The sequence below is a fragment of the Rattus rattus genome, chromosome X (assembly GCF_011064425.1).
Source record: "Rattus rattus isolate New Zealand chromosome X, Rrattus_CSIRO_v1, whole genome shotgun sequence".
Taxonomy (NCBI): domain Eukaryota; kingdom Metazoa; phylum Chordata; class Mammalia; order Rodentia; family Muridae; genus Rattus; species Rattus rattus.
The window spans coordinates 34,589,828-34,609,006 of NC_046172.1; the positions used below are offsets into that span (position 1 = coordinate 34,589,828).

The 19,179-nt window shown below is 41.0% G+C and overlaps 1 protein-coding gene and 1 pseudogene across 1 annotated transcript in view; both read right to left on the reverse strand.

Moving 5' to 3' along the window:
• Ptchd1 (patched domain containing 1) overlaps window positions 1-8,800 on the reverse strand; it is a 55,340-nt gene extending 46,540 nt beyond the window's left edge. The window contains 2 exon segments of the mRNA XM_032889853.1: window positions 8,399-8,568; window positions 8,571-8,800. Coding sequence (XP_032745744.1) covers window positions 8,399-8,568; window positions 8,571-8,745 — 345 coding nt within the window. The 5' untranslated portion in view covers window positions 8,746-8,800.
• A 4,930-nt stretch (window positions 8,801-13,730) lies between these two features.
• LOC116888839 lies at window positions 13,731-14,086 on the reverse strand (annotated as a pseudogene).
• Window positions 14,087-19,179: the final 5,093 nt, after the last annotated feature.

A 19,179-nucleotide genomic window follows, 5' to 3' on the forward strand; every position in this document is an offset into this window, starting at 1 on the left:
ACTGGTATCATTTCTTTCACATTCATTTCTGTGATTAGCATTTTTAGTTATGATTTCTCTCTTATAAGGTGTAGGAAAAAATAACATAGGAATAGAGATCTCTATAAAATGATGTTATAACTTGTCCCAGATTTTGAAAAACAAAAAAGTAGTTCATCTTTGCATTTAAGTATGGGTGTGGTCAATATTTTGAGGCTTACTCCAAGCAAAAAGAGGACATGTGTAGAGGCAAGAGTTACTTCCAGGATACTTGCTGAGAATTGCAGAGCATTCTATCTTCTCCATAGAAATGAACTCTTCACCGTGAAAGTTTATATATTCCCAAACTGTACACAAACTGGGGTGGGGATGGTGGGAAGGAGTTGGTTAATTGTTTGGTTTTCTAAGGATTTCCCTTATGGATGCTTATCAAGGAATTATGTCAAAGATAAAAAACAAAGAGACACCTAAAGAAATCATGTGAAAAAAATTATTTGACCTGACTAAATCAAAAGGGAAGAAGAGTACATTTTCCAACCTCTAAATCAACAACTGCCAATAATTTAATTATTAAGTGTCTGCTTCACATTGCATATTTTTGCTAGGATCTAGAGATATTTAACAGCATCCAGCATTGTTCCTATTCTAGAGAAAGTATCAGGAATATATAGAAAATTAACTAATGCTCTTTACTTAGCATTGATGAAATGTGGATGCTGGTCTAAGTCATTTGGATTTAAGGACAAGAAAGAGCCATGATCTGAGAAAGCCTACAATGAGAAGTCATGAGAATTGGATCTTAAAGGAAAAGGGACCTTTCTAGTGAGAACAATAGTAAATATGTTAAGATGATGGATATGACATGGGGACCTCAGATTTTGAGTTCATAATGAGTGGCTAGACATGAGCCATTTAGATGTGGAGTTTCATCAACTAACACATTATCTTGTTTTGTCTAAGACCTGTTTGGAATAATCTATTCAGAATCTGGTGGTTCTTGAAAAACAGAAGAATAAACAGATATGCTGTATCACAATTTTAAGCTTCTCGAGGATGAGGTCATTATCATCTAGTTGAATGAAAGGATGAGTATCATCTAGAAACTGGACCCTAAGCCTAGAAATGCATAACTCTGGTTAAGTCTAAAACCTCAGGAAAGATGCTCTTAGGACCCCACCCATAGTCTCTCAAATTACATGTGCCTCTACAAGTCAAAGGTACTTAGTAAAATCACCTGTGTTACTTTCATTTCCCAAATAACTTTAAATTAAAATAATCCTCATCTTGACTGTTCTTAGAGTCCATGGTTTCAACCTAAAATGGAAGACCAAACAATTAGAATTTTATTTTGTTTTGTTTTGAGACAGGTTCTCTTTATATAGGCCTGACTGGCCTTGAAATCTCAGAGATGCACTTGCTTCTGCCTCCAAGTGTTGGGGTTAAAGGTTTAGGTCACCATGTCCAGATGAACAATTAGATCTTCTAAAATACCAGAAACAACCTTCTCTGGAAGATTTCTTGGAGAACACATATACACAAATTAGTTTCTCTAGTCCCTCATTGCCCCCTTTTGTTCAAAATATGAATTGTGAACTCAAAGGTACAATATATTATGATATATTATTTAGTGCATCCAATATGAAATAACAACTGGTGTTGATTTCCATTTTTCCCCACTGTTTAAAGGTTAGAGATTACTCACCTCCCCTGCTGGTCATTAAATCAGTCTGGCAGGATACCTCATGATTCTGTGGCCTTTTCCGTATGTGGCAGAGACACAGAGTGCGCTACAGACAGGCCTGTTTGCTGTGATACACTTCCAAGCAGGTGACTTAAAGGTCTGCTTTAAGCCTATCTCAGGTATCAGTTGGGGCTCATATATAGCCCCTAAATCAGGTACCAGATGGCACATCCCACCAAGTCAAAGTTATCAGCTCAGACTTTCCTAGCTTCCATTCTAAGGGATGCTGCAACCTCAAGAGGAGAATATTGCTTCTTTTGACTCCCTTATTATTCTAAAAGCTTACCAGTTAAATGCTTAATAGTTCTATGAAGTTTCTAATTCTGTCTGGTGAATCCTTAGAGCTTCAGTTTGGGGTTTATTAAAAAATATATTTACCTTTCCTTATGGAATATACTAAGACCTAGAATTAATCAAAAACTAGGTTTCTCTTACGGATTTATATCAAAATATCAATTTAGGTTCGTATAATAAATGAAGTTTGTTCAAAATTCTTACCTGCATGAAGAGAGTAAATGATTGTTCTCTTGTTTTCTTGAAACAGAATATCATGTACAATGAACTGGCCTCAGACTAACTCACTGTGAGGCTAAGAATGAACTTGACTTCCTTAACCTCCAGTCCGCACCTCAAAAGTATTAGAATAAAAGGCATGCAGTTCCATGTCTTCTAATGTTCCTCAAATTTAAATGAGAAAAGTTGGGTGGGTACTTGAGATACTAACTATTCAAATGCTGTATACTAAAAAATCAGTTAACACAGAAAGAGATTTTACTGAAATTATTTGAGTTTACCTCCATGATATGAGAGTCAAGTGTCTTCAGTCTCTTAATTTTCCCTAGTACAATTTAACACGTAGAAGGCCATTTACTGACTTGGCAAATGCAAAAATGCTACTCTTTCGGGCTTGGGATCAATCTTTTCTTAGAGTATGTGCCATCTGGATAAATCACAAAAGCAACTGCACTGCTCAGGGTGTCATAGCACCTGTCACCAAACAAGACACCCAGAGATGTTTAAGAGCAGATCCCTGCATCAGAGTCTATTGAGATGACCTTTACAGTGCTTTCCAAACTCAAGGTCTTTGATTCTATGTTCTTTAGCTGAAGCTCTGCTTTTGTAGTTTTTTGCAGAACAGCTGGAATAGGCAGCAAAGCGCTGCCTGCTTCTTCTTGACAGATTAACACTCACAGTGGGGTCTTATACACAGTCAGAAAAATCCTGTTCTAAGTGGGCAAGTGCTATAGATTGAAGCTTCAGGCACACCGATAATGGGCACTTTAATGTCTGCCGAGTCTCAAAGGCTAGTATAGGGTTAGCAGCTTTGTCATTCAAGAAGTTAGACTACATTCAGTTTCTCAGGTTCCTCTTCAGCAGATACCTTTAGACTATAATGGATAAAGTTATGGAGAGGGCAGGATAACCACGTCTTAGGAAGATTAGACTGAGAAATCTGGTGTGAGCTCAATTGCCAAAGCTAGCACCATCTCACAGTTTAGAACATTTGCCCCTGAAGTTCAATCAGACGTTTGGGTGTGAACTTTTCTTTCACATTTTTCCCCATTAATTAGTAGAGCTGAAAAAAAAATCCCAATAAATACAATCCCAATAAACACAAAAGAGAGAGTTTCTCTAAGTTGACATAATTGTCATCTGGAGCCAAATAATGCCTTGTTTAGAGGCCTATTACATGATATATGGTAGAATTCTCAACAGTGTCTCTGTTCTCTACTCACTAAATATCATTAGTACAATTTCTTCACCATCATTATGAGAAGAATAAGAAGAAAAAGAACAACAGCGACAGCAGCAGCAGCAACAACAATAACAACAACAAAAATGGTGATGATATCACTAGATTTTGCTATTCTCTGGGTACAGGCACAGTCATTCTCAATTCAGATTTATTGCTTTATGGGTAAACTTTATTTTAGTAGCACTGGCATCCTGAAATGACCTCAGTACTAGACTTTTAGAATACAGTGTAGGAACTTTAGGTGTATAGTAACAGTAAAATAAAAATATTTTAGGCATAATGTGCTCCACACAGTTCCTGGCATACACACATTTTCTGGCATATGTTTTTGTTTGTTTTATTTAAAACATTTTAAATATAAAACTATTTGGCTAAAAATAGATTATACTTTCTTATGGCAATTTCCATAAGCTAGAATTTTCATCTAGTGATCAGGGTCTCTATTACCCTAAGCTAGCAGATGTTCAGCTAGTTGTTTAGCTGTCTTCTTGGAATGTCTGAATCAAATAATTCTAAATTAAATTCTATTAATCTTTTTCACAATTTATTTCTATCAAAAGTAGTTAGACATAAACAATTTAAATAAAATAGAAACTCAATATTTGAACCAAGTGAATCTCCCTAGTAAATGAAAAAAAAATCTTTAGTGAAACTATGTCCTTTCTCTGGGATGGAACTAAATATTCTGTGGGAGTTTCTTTGAAGATGCAGACATACTACATAATACAAAGGAACTTGTCATAATCAATTTAAAAGCCAAAACACATTTTGATTTGACTCCAGAGGTTATCAAGGAAGGAAGCATGCTGTTTGCTTGAGAACTGCCAGTAAAGTTATAAAAAATGAAACGTAATTTAGAAGATACCTTTCAACGTAGCTTCTATGGATTTTTCTTTACCTATTGCATGAATACTTTAGAAGGTGAGAAAAATATCTATTCAAGTGTTTATTGAATATCAAATATTTGCCAAGCACTGTAGGTGACCTAGGCTAGACTATACCTGGACCCTGCCAGAGAACAAGAACTTCACCAGGAAAACAGCCATGTTCAGTTAACCAGTAAATTTCAGTTTAGAGTTTTGTCTTCAGTTTTTTATATATTCATAATTAAAAATAATGTTTTGCTTTGGGTATTTGGACTATATCCATATGTACATATATCTATATATGCACATATATACATGGTTAAGTTAATAAATATATGTGTATAAATATAAATATATAAATTATGTAATGTATGTATATGTTCATTGATATGAGAGAAAATTGGCCATGAAAATAACCTTATTATCCAATTAAACCAACAGTATAAGAGGGCATATAAATAAGACTTTGATCAAATATACCTCATTTCAATATTTTAAAAGGCCCATTTAAAATCATTCAAGTAATTTATAATATGAAAGACAGTTGAAGGTAAAGCAATATTGTGAAAAATCACACTAGGATATGAATCCAAATCTATGTTCTAGTTCTACCTCTGTACTTTTTCATGGAATATGTCAGTTAACTTCTAAAGAGTATCATGTGCGGTTGGGGGATTTAGCTCAGTGGTAGAGCGCTTGGGCTAGGAAAGTGCAAGGCCCTGGCTTGGTCCCTCAGTGAAAAAAAAAAAAAGAAAAAAAAAAGAGTATCATGTGCACCTGTAAGGATGGGGTAACAGTACTTTTTTCAATAAACAGGACATAGGATGTACTTTTAACTTGTAAGTAGCCCAAAGAGGATCAGAATACCCTGAGGTCTCTCCAATGCCAATTGTTCTCTCCACATGGATGGTTGCATGATAAATCCAGTATTTTCTTGGCCATAGCCTAGAATAATTAACAGTGGGAATTTCTTAAATGTCTTCTTATATAATCATGAAAATATTTATCAATATAGACCCTTCTTTGAAAGTTGCCATGATGAACATCTATGTTTTTATATTGTCAATATATGAAACTAAGTTTAATTTTGTAGTGAAATAAAAACTTGGAGATCAGTATTTACTTAAAGGGGTTCAAACTGTTGAGGTCTTCTAGCATCATTAAAGTCCATCTACTTCTGCCTAAAATCACAACCTTTCTTTTGCATTTCTTCAGAGGAAACTTATTGCTGGAGAATGTCACCTCCCACACAGTATGAGGTCAAATTATTTACTACAGGGTCAGAGTGAAAGAACCACATCACTTTCACAAATTTGAGAAAGCACCTTTGAACCAGGATCAATTATTTTCAAGCAGACATTTCCCTGTTATTCTTTTAACTACATTTTAAAAAGTCAATCTTTTTGTCATAACTACCTTTAGTCTGTATTTTTTGTCAGCAAGTAGCTGTCCTAATATATGAAGAACAGTATCCTTCATTGAATAGTATTATATGAAGAAAAGCATTACACTTAAAGTGCCTTATGCTGTCCTACAAGTTGCATCCTCCAGTTTGGCAGCACCCAGAAAACTCAAGCCCTGCTTAAGCTCTGCCCACTCATTTAGCGTCAAATGAGATGCTATAAAATACCCAGGGGTTGTTAGGTAGTGTGTGCAATGTTAAATATCTGTGGTGTTGTCCTTGATGCTAATAACAAAAGTATTGGAATCACACTAGTAGTGGCAGTGACCATAACACTTTTATTCCCAATATCTTTTGCGAAGGACAAGTCATATGTCTCTAAATGGAAAAAAAGGGGGGAATGCTCACTCCCACACTTTGCATTGCCATGACTACAGAAGAACCATTTTTTTCTATCCCCCTGCTCCTTATCTAACAAAACTAGGGGGTGAGTTGAGTGTATAAATAATAAAATGGATATTCAATCTAAAGACCAAAAGCATTCCCTTTGTTTCATAAGTATTTGTTGCTATAAACTATACACACTGATTGACTAGAGAGCTGTCATCTGGAAATGAGTTTCTGACCACTATTTGACTTTGCTTTGTTTTTACCCATATACCTAAACCATGAAAAATCATCCCATTTTTATTTGAAACAGTCCACTGACTTCAAGACTGTCCTTTGACATGTAGGCAAAGCCAGCTTCTTTCTCTCCAGTCCCAGTCCTTTTATAATATGCCTTTTTTTTTTGGTCTTGAACTGATTAAAACCAAGCAGAAAGAACATAATTGCAAAAATATCTGATTTGCCTGTTGATGTCTCATTAACCTTGACAGTGAATGTAACTAGTGACTGCCTGTCACAATGGCATGATGGTTTGTTAGAGAGGGAGAAAAAAAGCCAATGGAAACATATCAGAGGGAAAAAAAAATCCAAGGAGAAACAACTTAGTAGATCATCTACAAAGCATGAAGCATTTCCAAATGCCCAGATTTTTTCCTGAAGCCTGTGACAGTTCAATTACCCACATCCTTGATAAAGCATCCCTAACAATATCTGTTTCTCAATAGATGCTCTAAAATATTGTGGGGAATACCCACCTTGATGTTGAAAAACAATCTGTGGCGGGGGGGGGGTGCGGCATCTTGAGACTAATGTTGATAAGGTTCTACAATAAGTGAATATGTCTAGTGATTTGTGTGCCGTTAAAAAATACCACAAGTCACTCAATGTGAGAATGTTTTAATTCCAGTCAGTGCCCAGCCAGATTCCCTCTTTACTAATTGCTGGTGGATAGCATGTCAACAAACAGAGAGGGAAACAATAGAGGAAAATGAGCTTCTGTCTAGGGACACGGGGTTACCTGGAGAGGAAGAGACAGAGTTCCCTAGATTCACTAGTATACTCCCTTTGGGAAAAGGAGGAATCTAACCTTCCACTAGACCCAGAGACCCCACAGGAAATCAGCACTTTCCATTTCTTCAGCATCTCAGCTGGGACTGGGTCCTGCCCCGCCTCCCCCCTCACAGGCAGAAGCTGAAGTAAACAAACCCCATAGTCTCCATCTAGATTCAGACAGAACACTCTCGCTTTTAATTTATTTTTTTCAATCTCCTATGATCTCTACTTTTCCATTTCTAGTCCTCACTCCTTGGCTTTTCTTAGGAACTTCTTGAAAGTTATCACCGTTAACCTCACTTTTCACAGCAAATTCCCACCTCAAGCTGATGGCGCAAGCGGTTTCTGTTCTGTGTTCCTGTGATCTTCTCGGGGTCACATCCTGGCTCCCAATCTCCGGGCTTTGTATCTGCCCCTCACCCACGCGTTCAAATAAACCAAATGAAAGTATATCAACCTGTTCTGTCTTTCCCCCAAAGAAGTTGCATTTACGTGGATTAAAAGTATTGTGAAAGATGAAATAACTGTGACTTACAAGCACCATTTCCTACTCTCGAATACAGACATGGCCACCTTGCTCCGGGAAGAGTAGGCTGGTGGCTGCCCTGGTCCTCACCAGGAACCGCACCTTGGTTGGGTGTGGGTGGGTGTTAATTTCTTCACCATGCCAACTCACACTCCTCTGTCCCTTACCTACTACCCACAGCAACCTATCCAAAAACAGTTCGGGTGCAGCGACTAGAGGAAGAGAGAAGAAAAACGAGGACAGAGAATGGTTTCTTTGAACCTCACCTCCCTCCTCCTGAACACTATTTTATTCTTAAGTAGCGGGACTTTCTTAAATGTATTCTCTTGTTCCGCTTCTTCTTGGCCCAGTTAACCCAAAGCCTCCCTGCCCCCAAGCCCACTGCGACCAAAACAAGCGCACTAAAGCACCGTGGCCGCCGCCGCCGCCCCAACTGTTGCAGCAGCTGCGGGGGTACAGCAGAGGTGGGGAGGGCAGGGCTGAGCCAGGACCCGGACCCGAACATTTCCTGCCTCGGAGCCTCTGAGACTCCAGGCTGCTGCCCAGGGGGCGCGCAGTACAGAGGAGCCCCGCGGGAGCCACTGCCTGGGACAGCAGAGGTGGCTTTCTGAGCCGGGACCCCGCGCGGAACCAGCCCAGCCACAGCAGCCGAGCCTCCAGGGGCTGCCAGAACCCGCCCTGGTCTCACCTTTAAGATCAGGTCCGTGTGATGCTGGTCTAGCATGTTGGCTTTCTGGTAGGAGGTGACAATGACCCGGCCGTAGCGCCCAGGGGTCTGCAGGTCCGAGTAGAGCCGGTGCTTGGAGCGGTTGACCGGGAATAGGCTGTTGACTAGGTTGCGCTCGATCTTGGCTAGCTGTGCTGGGGCGCCAGCAGGCCCACGCTCTCTTCCACCTGGTAGCGGCTGAAGCTGGCGCCGAGCAGGATGGAGATGAGCACCGGCGCCGAAGCGAAGAAGACCGGGTGACTGGCAATGAAGTGGCCAAGCCGGGAGAAACACGTCCTCAAGCCCCTGTGCAGAACCTGCCGCAGCATCCTAGAGCAGAGTGGGCGCGGGAGGAGGGCGAGGCGCACGCTCGGCGCGGGCTCGGGCGACGGCGGCGGCGGCGGCGGCGGTGGTGGTGGTGGCGCCTGCAGCGAAAGCGGCGACGGCGGCGGCGGCGGAGGTGAGACTGAGCTCTCCTGGGCCGCGGCACACCATCGGGAGTCCTGCGCCGCGCCTCGAGGGACCCCTCCGGCTGGAGACACGCCTCTGCCGGCTGCCGCGCCTGCCGGAGAGCCCCCTCAGCTGGCGGCCTCGCCCCACCCCCGCCCTACCCGGGACGACCTCTCCCACCCCCCTGCCGCCTCCGGGCCCAGGGGGGCGACACGCGACACTGCCGCGTTCCCGCTCAGCGCAGGCGGGGCTGGGAGCGGCCCCCGCGGCGCGTCATGACCCCACTCACCGGATCCCCGAAGCCAACGACGGGATGGCGCGGGGAGCGGTGGTGGTGGTGGCGCTAGCGCCAGGAGACTCTGCGCGCCAGCCTGGAACACGAGGACGGATAATTCCAGGCTACACCCAGTCCCCTCCTCTCAGTGTACTCCCCCTTCCTCAGCTTGGCGGGCCAAGCGGGCTCTCCCCCTTACCCTACCCCTGGCCTCCTCTGGGGAGACTCAGAGATAAATAAAGAGATGGCCCGGATTTTCAAACAAAATAAAGTATAGGAGTTCTCCCGTTAAGGGGTAGGGTGGGGGCGTCCGGAGACCCGCTTTGGGCCAAGTCTCTTCAGACGCGGAAAGAAGCAGGCTGAGGACTGCGTGCGCCCCAGCTCTTGCCAGGCTCAGGTGGTGGCGCGCACTGGCTGTTGCCGAGAGGGGGTGGGGAACCGAGACGCTCGAGCGTGGAAATCACGCCTCCTCCCAAGTAAGAGCCATTTAAGATCTCCCCAACACTGCAGCTCAAGGGGCACCCCAGGGGACCTGTGTGCATCTGGAGCCCGTCTACCCCAAATGTGTCCTAGGACAATCTTTCTCTTGAGTCCCAATTTTAGGGTCGCTCCAGAGTGGATTGAACTGGGCAGTTGTGCAATCCTTCTATCACTCTAGCCACCCTGTTCCCCAATAATAAAAGTGCTGATAATGACACTCGGTCAGTCCATGGAACTGTCTGTCTCCAGGCTTCTCTTTCTCCACCCTGCCTTTTTTCCATCCTCCTTCTCCTCCTCCTCTCTCTGTCGTCATTGGCAGGTCTGGGGGATCTGGTGCGGCCGAGCTGGTGCGGGCACCCCTGCGGGTGTAAACTGGGAAAGGCTGGCTCGGGATTCAGTACTTAACCCCCTTCTCTCACTCCACCTGGTTCTCCTCCACGCGCGACAGTGTGCGGGTAGGGGGACCCTTATATCAGAACAAGAGATGTACTGGTCTCTGAGTATGTTGAGCCGCAGGGGGCGCGGGGGAGCCAGAGGGGCTCTGAAGGCTTGACAAAGTTGGGCTTGTGCGTGTGTGCGCCAGCCATAGCTAGCAGGCAGCCACTGTGGTTCCCTTCGCACTTCCCCTCGGGAGATTTCCCGAGAAGGCGGACGCTGGCTTCGGCCTGGGACAGACCTGCGGCGGCGGCGGGAACGGCCACGCACAGGTACAATTTAGCGCGTTTCTTTGCGCGCTCTGAGCCCCCGGGTCGGTCCATTGGAATGCAGACAGAGTGGGATCCACGGAGTCTGGGTCACTGACGCTCCCTGTCCTTCCAGGCTTGGGTGGGAACCAGAGCACAAAGAAGGGTCCTCAGGTTCCCAGCCCCAACAGCTTAGTTAGTCCACTCCACACCTCTGGCCGGTCTGCTCGACCTCTAAGTACCCAGGGTCAAATGGGAAGTGGCTGTGACAGGAGGAGCTGTCCCTCGAGTGGCCCACACAACTGAGCATGGACATGCATAATAATCAAAGCAGAAAGAAGAGGGAATAGTGGAGGGGGAGGGGGAGGGGGAGGAGGAGGAGGGGAGGAGGAGGAGGAGGAGGGAGGAGGAGGGAGGAGGGGGAGGAGGAGGAGGGGGGAAGGAGGAGGGGGAGGAGGGGAGGAGGAGGAGGAGGAGGAGGAGGAGGAGGAGGAGGAGGAGGAGGAGAGATTCAGACTGAGCCAAAGCCAGAGAGAGCCTGAGCCAGAGACAGAACCTTAGAGAGCTCAGCAGGGTGGGAAAGGCGACTGAAAGAGGCATTTTCCTAAAATTCCCGTCCTCCTAGACTCCCCAACACCCTCTACTTCTCAAACTGAACTTGAGAACTTGCGCATTGGAGATAAAAAGTCGTGGACCTTGAAATCCCTTTTCTCTCTTGCTCCTTTTCCTATGTCACATCTACGTTCCTTCAGCAATTCCTACAACTGCTGATCTGTCCACCTTGGGAACACACTTGTCCAGTTCATCCCGAGATTGCTTCCTAGGTCCTTCCACCTGTCTCTTGCTGATTTTCTTTCTGCTCATCCCCGCTTTTTGCCACTCAGTTCTCTTTCCCAAGGCTCCTCGGAACACCCAAGCCCCAAAGCTTCCAGCCTACATCCCCTTTCACTCTATATTGCCCTTCTTAGGAAGGATTTACGGAGCTGGCTAGAAATTCCCCTGCCACATTCTATTTGTGCCCTTCCCCCAGCATCTTAATTTCAGCTCCCTGAAATGCTGCTGCTCTGCAGCGCTTTGCTGATTCACGATGATCGCGGAGGGAAAAGCCTCATTGACTTGTGCCCCTGCAAGCGCTGAGGTAGCACAAGTTGCTGCAAGGGCATGGGTGTTGGGAAACCCCCCAACCCCCTCACACTGCTGAGGTGCTAAAAGGTCGGATGGCTGACTTGAGTAGCTCTTAGTCCTTCGAAAATGAGAGAAGGGTGCACTAGGTGGGGGTGGCAGCAGGAATATTAGGAACCCAGCTCATCTCCACTACGCTAATCCCAGTTGGTGGGTGGGCACCTGTCAAGAGACCTAACATCTGTTTCATATACCCTGCTGCCATACAGCACTGGGACAAAAGTAAGAGAACAGAAATCAACACACAGTTCTACTTGGGAACCTTTAACATTTGGGAGAAGCTCTTCTCCTTTGAAATCTTTTTTTCTTTCTAAATAGTTCCCTCACAACCTTGCTTAGCTCTCATGTCATTGGTCTTTGTTATTTTTTTTTAATGTCAGCCTTTATGCAGAGTAAAGAATGGATGCTCTCTTTCCGGTGCCTAGGCTGAATATTAGAGCAGGAGACACTACATTGCCCAGCTGTCCTGGGTGGGATAGATCAGTTTCTTTGAGACCAAAGCATCGCCTTCTCATTCTTCCAACTCTTATCCTTGTCTATCTCAAGGAGAATTTCTACCTTACCTGCTTTGATGCAGAGACAAAACCTTCTGATACTAAATCTTCAGCAATATTTTATTATATACAATACAGTCAGTATTGACTAAATCAAGCTAAAAGAGATGCATGAGGGAAAGAGGAAGGGAGAGAAGGAGAGGAGAAAAGTGTGCCTCTCCGTGTATGTGTGTGTGTGTGTCTGTGTGTGTGTGTGTGTGTGTGTGTGTGTCTGTGCGCGCGCGCGCATGCGCTCATGTGTTGCCCACTATTTATCTACATTTAGACTTCTAGGGAAGCATTGCCATTCTAACGATTTTGATTTGCATTTTGGACAGTAACACTGGGAACAGAGCTTCCATCAGTCTATTCATAGGTGATTTCTTTATCTGATTAAGTATTAATGCATATTAATGTTGTACAATTTAGAAAATAAGAAAAGAAGGAAGACACCTTTTTCCCCACTGCCTTTGAAATGTAACCTCTGTTAGAAATTACTTGCACACATAAACACAACAGTGAAGTATGTCTGTAGCATTTTTAGCTATGGAGCTGAACCCTGCTCCACTCCTTACTACTGACCATTTATTGTGTGACTAAACTAATCTTTTTATTTCAGTTCTCTTTTCTGGGAAATGGGAATAATAGAATATACTCCATGGAGTTGCTGCAATGATTTTACTAGTTTAGAAGGATAGAAAACATTTAAAATAGTACTTAAAATCTCACAAACACCCACAAAATGACAACAATTATAATTATTCTCTCTCTCTCTCTCTCTCTCTCTCTCTCTCTCTCTCTGTGTGTGTGTGTGTGTGTGTGTGTGTGTGTGTTTGCGTGCGCGTGCGCGTCTGGCTATGTGGCTATGCATGTACATATGTGCATGAAAAGAAAATCAGTCTCTGATTCCAAGAACTGTCCTAGTGCTGTGATCTGGCCTTGACATTGCTAGGAGATGGCCTGGCCTGGTACTATCATTTAAACTTTTGTGTTCTCTTTGTGAACATAAACCATTTCCCAAAACACTAATGTCAAATAAGAGCATTGTGTAACTGTAATAGAGTAAGACCAAATGAGGACAGCTCCATAATCATGTCTGAACACAGACAAAACACAAATCTTGTTCAGCCCACAATAAGTGACCAGAAAGGACATTATTCTAGCTAATCAAATGGACTATTGTGGTTTTTTAAAAACAAATCAGTTAAACTATTATCCTAAACCCCCTCCAAATAAAGGCTAATTAAAACACCCACTCAAAAAACTATTACTGTGTGCTGACTGACCCAAACTGTCAAACCATAGAATACACATTTATTTTCTATGCAAAAATTTCTTATTGAAATGTCCCCTTAGATCTCCATAATAAAATGCAGCTTGTTGTAGTGTAGTTTTGGTAGTGTTTGGCATTGAAATATATGCATATTGTTTATGTGTTCCTTTCAAAGATTGAGGCTAGCAAGTATGAGTCACTATTTTTTTTCACTAAAAGCATGAACATTTTCTCATGTCAATTAATATTGCTAAAGAAGATCTGAATAATGCTATAGAATTCCTTCATGTGACTAAACTTTATCAGATAAGTTTAAAACAATTCTATTATAAGTAACACTGAACTGAAGATCTGAAGATCATGCACATAATTTATAATCTATGACTGTTCCTTTATTTTTTCCAAGTCTTGATTTTTATTACTTAAATAAGCTGCATATTTATTTTGCTTTCTGACTCTGTGCTTGTGCCTTCAACACTTTCACAATGATTTGATTTTCTGCTCCTCAATAAGGAAAGCTCATTTGATCCTGTCAAGGACACACTTGGCACACATGGAGCCACCAAAGGCCCTGCTGGCCTGCTTCTTTGTCTTAGACAATCTCATAAGGACTTTGGGTTTCACAGCATGAACCCCTCACAGTCTGCCTGGGCACATGGCACATGCAGATTTAGGTGCTTTCCCAACCTTCTTGGTATAAAGGTAGACAATTCTTTTGTCAGGGGTTCGAGATAGCCTAGTTTTGTCAGAGGCTGTATTGTAGGAAAGCCTATGGTATGTTAAATGCTGGACCATCCTGAGAATCTCTGAGCACCATCCCAGGAAGAGCTTTTCTATTTATTTTTAAGATCAAATATCCACCACTACATTTTAAGTAGAATGTTTCTAAGAAATATCTGTCTTTCTGTTTGTCTGTCCTGTCCTGTCCTGTCCTGTCTGTCCTTTCCTTTCCTTTCCTTTCCTTTCCTTTCCTTTCCTTTCCTTTCCTTTCCTTTCCTTTCCTTTCCTTTCCTTTCCTTTCCTTTCCTTTCCTTTCCTTTCCTTTAATTTGGCTGGCTTACAGGTACAGAGGTTCAGTCCATTATCATCATGGCAGCATCCAGGCAGGCATGGTGCAGGCAAAGCTGAGAGTTCTACATCTTCATCTGAAGGCTGTTAGCAGAAGACTGGCTCCCAAGCAGCTAGGACAAGGGTATTAAAGCCCAAACCCACAAGCCCACACCTACTCCAACAAGGCCATACCTCCCAACAGTGCCACTCCCTGAGCCAAGCATATACGAAATATCAAAATCATCAAATGAAATTAGGGGGGCAACTCAACAGGTCAGAGACCTGGAGGCAGGGCCAGACATAGAAGCCATGGATGTGTGCTGCTTGTTGACTTACTCCTTATGGCTTATACAGCTTGCTTTTTATAGCACCCAGAACAATAAGCCCAAAGGTGGCACCACCCATAGTAAGCTAGGTCCTCCCACATTAGGCATCAGTCAAGAAAATGAACTGTAGACACATGCTTGCCAATAGTCCAATCTATTTGGGGGACGTTTTCTCAATTGATGTTCTTCTCTTTACACAAGTTTACAGAAAACTAAAGAGCATAACTTCTAAGGACAATTTAAACTTGTAAATGAAAGGAGAGCATGGAAACTCTGTCTATTTAAGATGAAAACACATATAATTTTTTAGCCATATTTATGTACATTTTATTATAGAATATTGTTCTTATTGTTTTAATTCATCATTCATTATTTTCACATTTTTTATTGATCCTAACTTGTAATTTAAACTCTACCATGGTTATCTATGCATAGGAAAAAGAAAGGTTTGGTAGTATCCATGATTCATATTTCCTTAGGGGATTCTTAGATCTCATCTTCCATTAGTGAGACAGAACTTCAGGACTTCCATTTTTGTTTTTACTGTTTATTAAATATATAATATATTAAATATATAACAAAATATATATTTTAGTTGGGAATAATTTTTCATGAATATCTTCTGATGATTTCCCTTCCCCCATCTTCTCCTAGATCTACTTCTATTCCCCACACCTGTCTTTCTCTTCCCTTCCCTCTCTCTTTGGAAAACAGAACAGGCAAACAGCAGCAAAAACAATGAAACAAAAACAAAGAAAAAGCACAAGAAACACACACAAAGATGCACACAAATGTAAAACCTATAAAAATCCAAAATGAGAGACCATAATACATAAGCAGAAGACAAATAAGAAAAAAATAATGACCAAAAGAATCAGTAAGAGACAAAGAATCTCCAAGAACATCATAGACTTCACTTGGTCTTGCTGGGCATGGGGTCTGCCCTTAAGTGTGGTTAATGAACCCAGCGAGACAACTTTGGAGAAAACATATTTCCTTTGCAAGAGGTTGTCAATTTGAGTTAACTACTTATTTAGGAAAGGTAGCTTATGCCTACTTCCATCTCAGTGTTGGGTCTTTGTTGGGCTTGAACCTATACAGGTCATGTACATGCTGCAGCAATTTCTGTGAATTGATATCACATGAGGCCTGTTGTGTCTGGAAGATACTGTTTCCTTGACATCACCTCTGTTTCTTATAATCTTACTGCCTCCCATTTCACATACATCTCTGACCCCTCAGAGAAGGAATTTGATGGAGACATCCTATTTAGGGCTGAGAACTTCAAAATCTCTCGCTTTGCCCACTGTCCAGTTATGGGTGTACTGTAAAAGGAAGTTTTTTAATGATGGCTGAGTGGAGCATTGATGTAAGGGTATAGCAGAAGTGACACATTCTTATATGTATATGATCTTTGTGCAAATGTTTGCTGATTAAACATCTAGGTTTTTAAAGATGTTCTGACTGCTTAGCAGGATCTCAGTGTCATCATGAGTCCTTTAGAGTGATCCATTATGACATAAGAAAAAAATTTATACAATATAATTTTCCTTGATAAACACAGGACTCTGAGTTAAGAGGGAGCTCCTTCCAGTATCAGTTTATTGATAAGAATATTTTGATGCACATCATTTGTGTATCTGTGCTTAAAATGTGATTAGTGGTTTCAGATGACTAGGCTAAAACCTTTTAGCTTTTATCTCCTAATAGAATGCGTAGCTTTACATGATCCCCACATTTCAAACTCCTTTATTTCTTCAAGGTTCTCCTAATATCAAGGCTCATATCTCTAATAAGCCTTCTCAGAGCACCACACCAAGATCAAATAGTTTAACTCTTGAATAATTTTATGTAAATTATGTCTGTAAGAAAGGCAGTGCTATGGTTGGCAATTAGAAGAACAGACAGAACTTTTCTCTTGGCAAATTTGTAGTCTAATTAGGTTAAATGAATATAAATAATTAAAATATAAATTAATATAAAATAATGACAGAGAATAAGTTCCATGCCACTAGTGTGCATGGACTCAAAACAGGCATAGATGGGACTGAAGATATAGCCCAGAACAATTGCACACACAGAGGCATATATAATATTTGGGTTGTTTCTGGCATTAGAGTACCCTTAACACAGAGTTAGCATCTTCTTCATTATTTTGTGCTTCTTGCATACCTAATGTGACATAATATTTTAACATAATATTTCTATTCTCTTAACATAGTTTTAATTTCCTTATAGCCTAGGACCTTGCCTTGAAATTTAAAATTCTACATTCATATCCTCAGTGGCAGGACTTGTAACAGAGAAGTCTTAAGTAAATACATGTTGATGGTATATTAAAGTAAACTATATGAATTGGCCATGTTATTTGTGCATATTGATACATTTAGACAAAAGATCTCTGAAGTTTCTTCACTTGATTCAGTAATAGATGAGTTTTAAAAGGGAGAATTTAACAATTCTAACTTTACATGTTTAAAACATGTGTTAATCTGCATGAGAAGCTTGGGCTACAACATGAATAGGGTGCTCATTCTAACAAACCCCCTTAAATCGGGTGAGCATACTTTAATATGCAAATAAATGGGGTAAGTAATCATTGAGCATCTTTCCATTAAACTAGGGGTGAGTGAGACAATGATGTAGACATATTTTACAAAGAAAAGTTTGAAGCAATGAGTATATTGAAAGCAGAAAAGTGTACATGCATTTCAAAACTCTTCTTGAAGTCATGTGAGTGGGCAGAAAATTGAATTTTAGTGCACATCTGCTTTTGATAGCCTTTTGGTCATAAGATTGAGCTATTTGAGGTCTACTCTGTTCTCATTTTTACAATAATTCTAGAATTTTGAGCCTGGTCAAAGGAAGACCATTTCTTATTTTGGGGGTACCTGAATAACATCGATTTTTAAATTAAATTTATTTATTTATTCCCTTTACAACCTAATATCTGCCCTTTCTCTCTTCTCAGTACCACCTCATATAAGTTCTCCCTGATTCCACCTTCCCTTTTGAGGAGGTGAAGCCTTCCCTCTGGGTATATTTCACCCCACATTGCATCTCATTCCCCACCCACATCACTTTCTTAGTAGCAGACAAAATTGAATTCAGGCTTTTTATTAAGTCAACCTTGTTTCCTTTCATTAAACCTAAGTGAGGAACATCTCACTTTCAGAAACAGGGACTGATCTGACTACCCTCTACCTCTGTCAGCTTTCATCATTTCCAGGTTTTAGCTTTGAAGGTATCTTGTAAACTACTGGAATTCAGGAGTTGGTAATCTTTTGTAAGCTAGGTCAATTAAATTGAAAATGAATTTAAATTAATACACCACAAATCTTATACCTGATTTCAAATTATGCCTTATACTTTATGCTTTGGGGATGCATTTGGCTTAGAAAGAAAATATTTAAAGAGGAACTTTTGAACCAACTAATCTCCTTTTGTGTTTTGTGAATAATTGTGCTGAAAATTTATGAGAGCAATAGAAATGGGCCAAAGGGATATTTTATGAACTAAGTTTAGCCTACATGCTTTCAAGCATCTTCTTAGCCCATATAATTTTCAAAAACATTCTATGGATTATTAATAATTTTAAAATGCATTTTAAGGAGGAAATTGGGGGTTAAAAAGATTAACTATTTTGTCCAGGGTTATGCAATAATTTAACAGAACCGAGGACTATATAGATATTAAAGTTCATATATCTTTCTCTGTTCAGTAGTTTTGTGTTTAAAAGGGTAATTTTTGACTTCTTTTCTAAAATGCTTTAATTGGCTATCATAATGTGTCAAAAATATCTTAGTTAGATAACATAATGTGCTATAAATATCATAAAGAATTTAATGTTATTTCTGTATTTAGTAATCAGTTTAGCCATTGTAAAGTGGCCGTATTGTGACCTTTCCATTAATTTTTCAGTATTTGGATTCATTTATGATGTTGCTATTTCATAGAGGAGATTTGTGGGCCAACAAAAATATTGTTGTGGATCTTAAACTGTTGCAGATGGCCAAACTTCTGTAGTTCTTGTCTGTCTTTTACCAAGAAAAATCCAGTAAAATGGCAAAATGGAAAACTGTTAAGTAGTTCTAAAATGCATAACAGAAAAGCAACCAAATCGACTTTGACCTTATGCATATCGAAGTGCTTCCTTTTTCTTGCAGATTCACTATATTGTTTCTTTAATTCTTTTCCTTTGCTTTATTGCACAAAGTAAACAGAGATCATTCCAATCACCAAATCCATTTTTTTTAGGTTTCAACATAAGGGGCATAAAAGAGCATGGGGTTTTCTAATACAACTCTTAGCTTCAGGGCAGTCTTTCTTTGATGTTTATATATTTAATCCTTTCAAAAATTGTACTCTAGAGCATAACCTAAGAACAAAGCACTTCATCCCTTCTGTTACAGAATTGTGTTATGTTATTTCTTGCTTTAACTTAAAAAAATGAAAAAGTTACCATGCATCCTGTTACCAGTGGCTGTTCACGTCCTTATAGTGAGTAGCCTT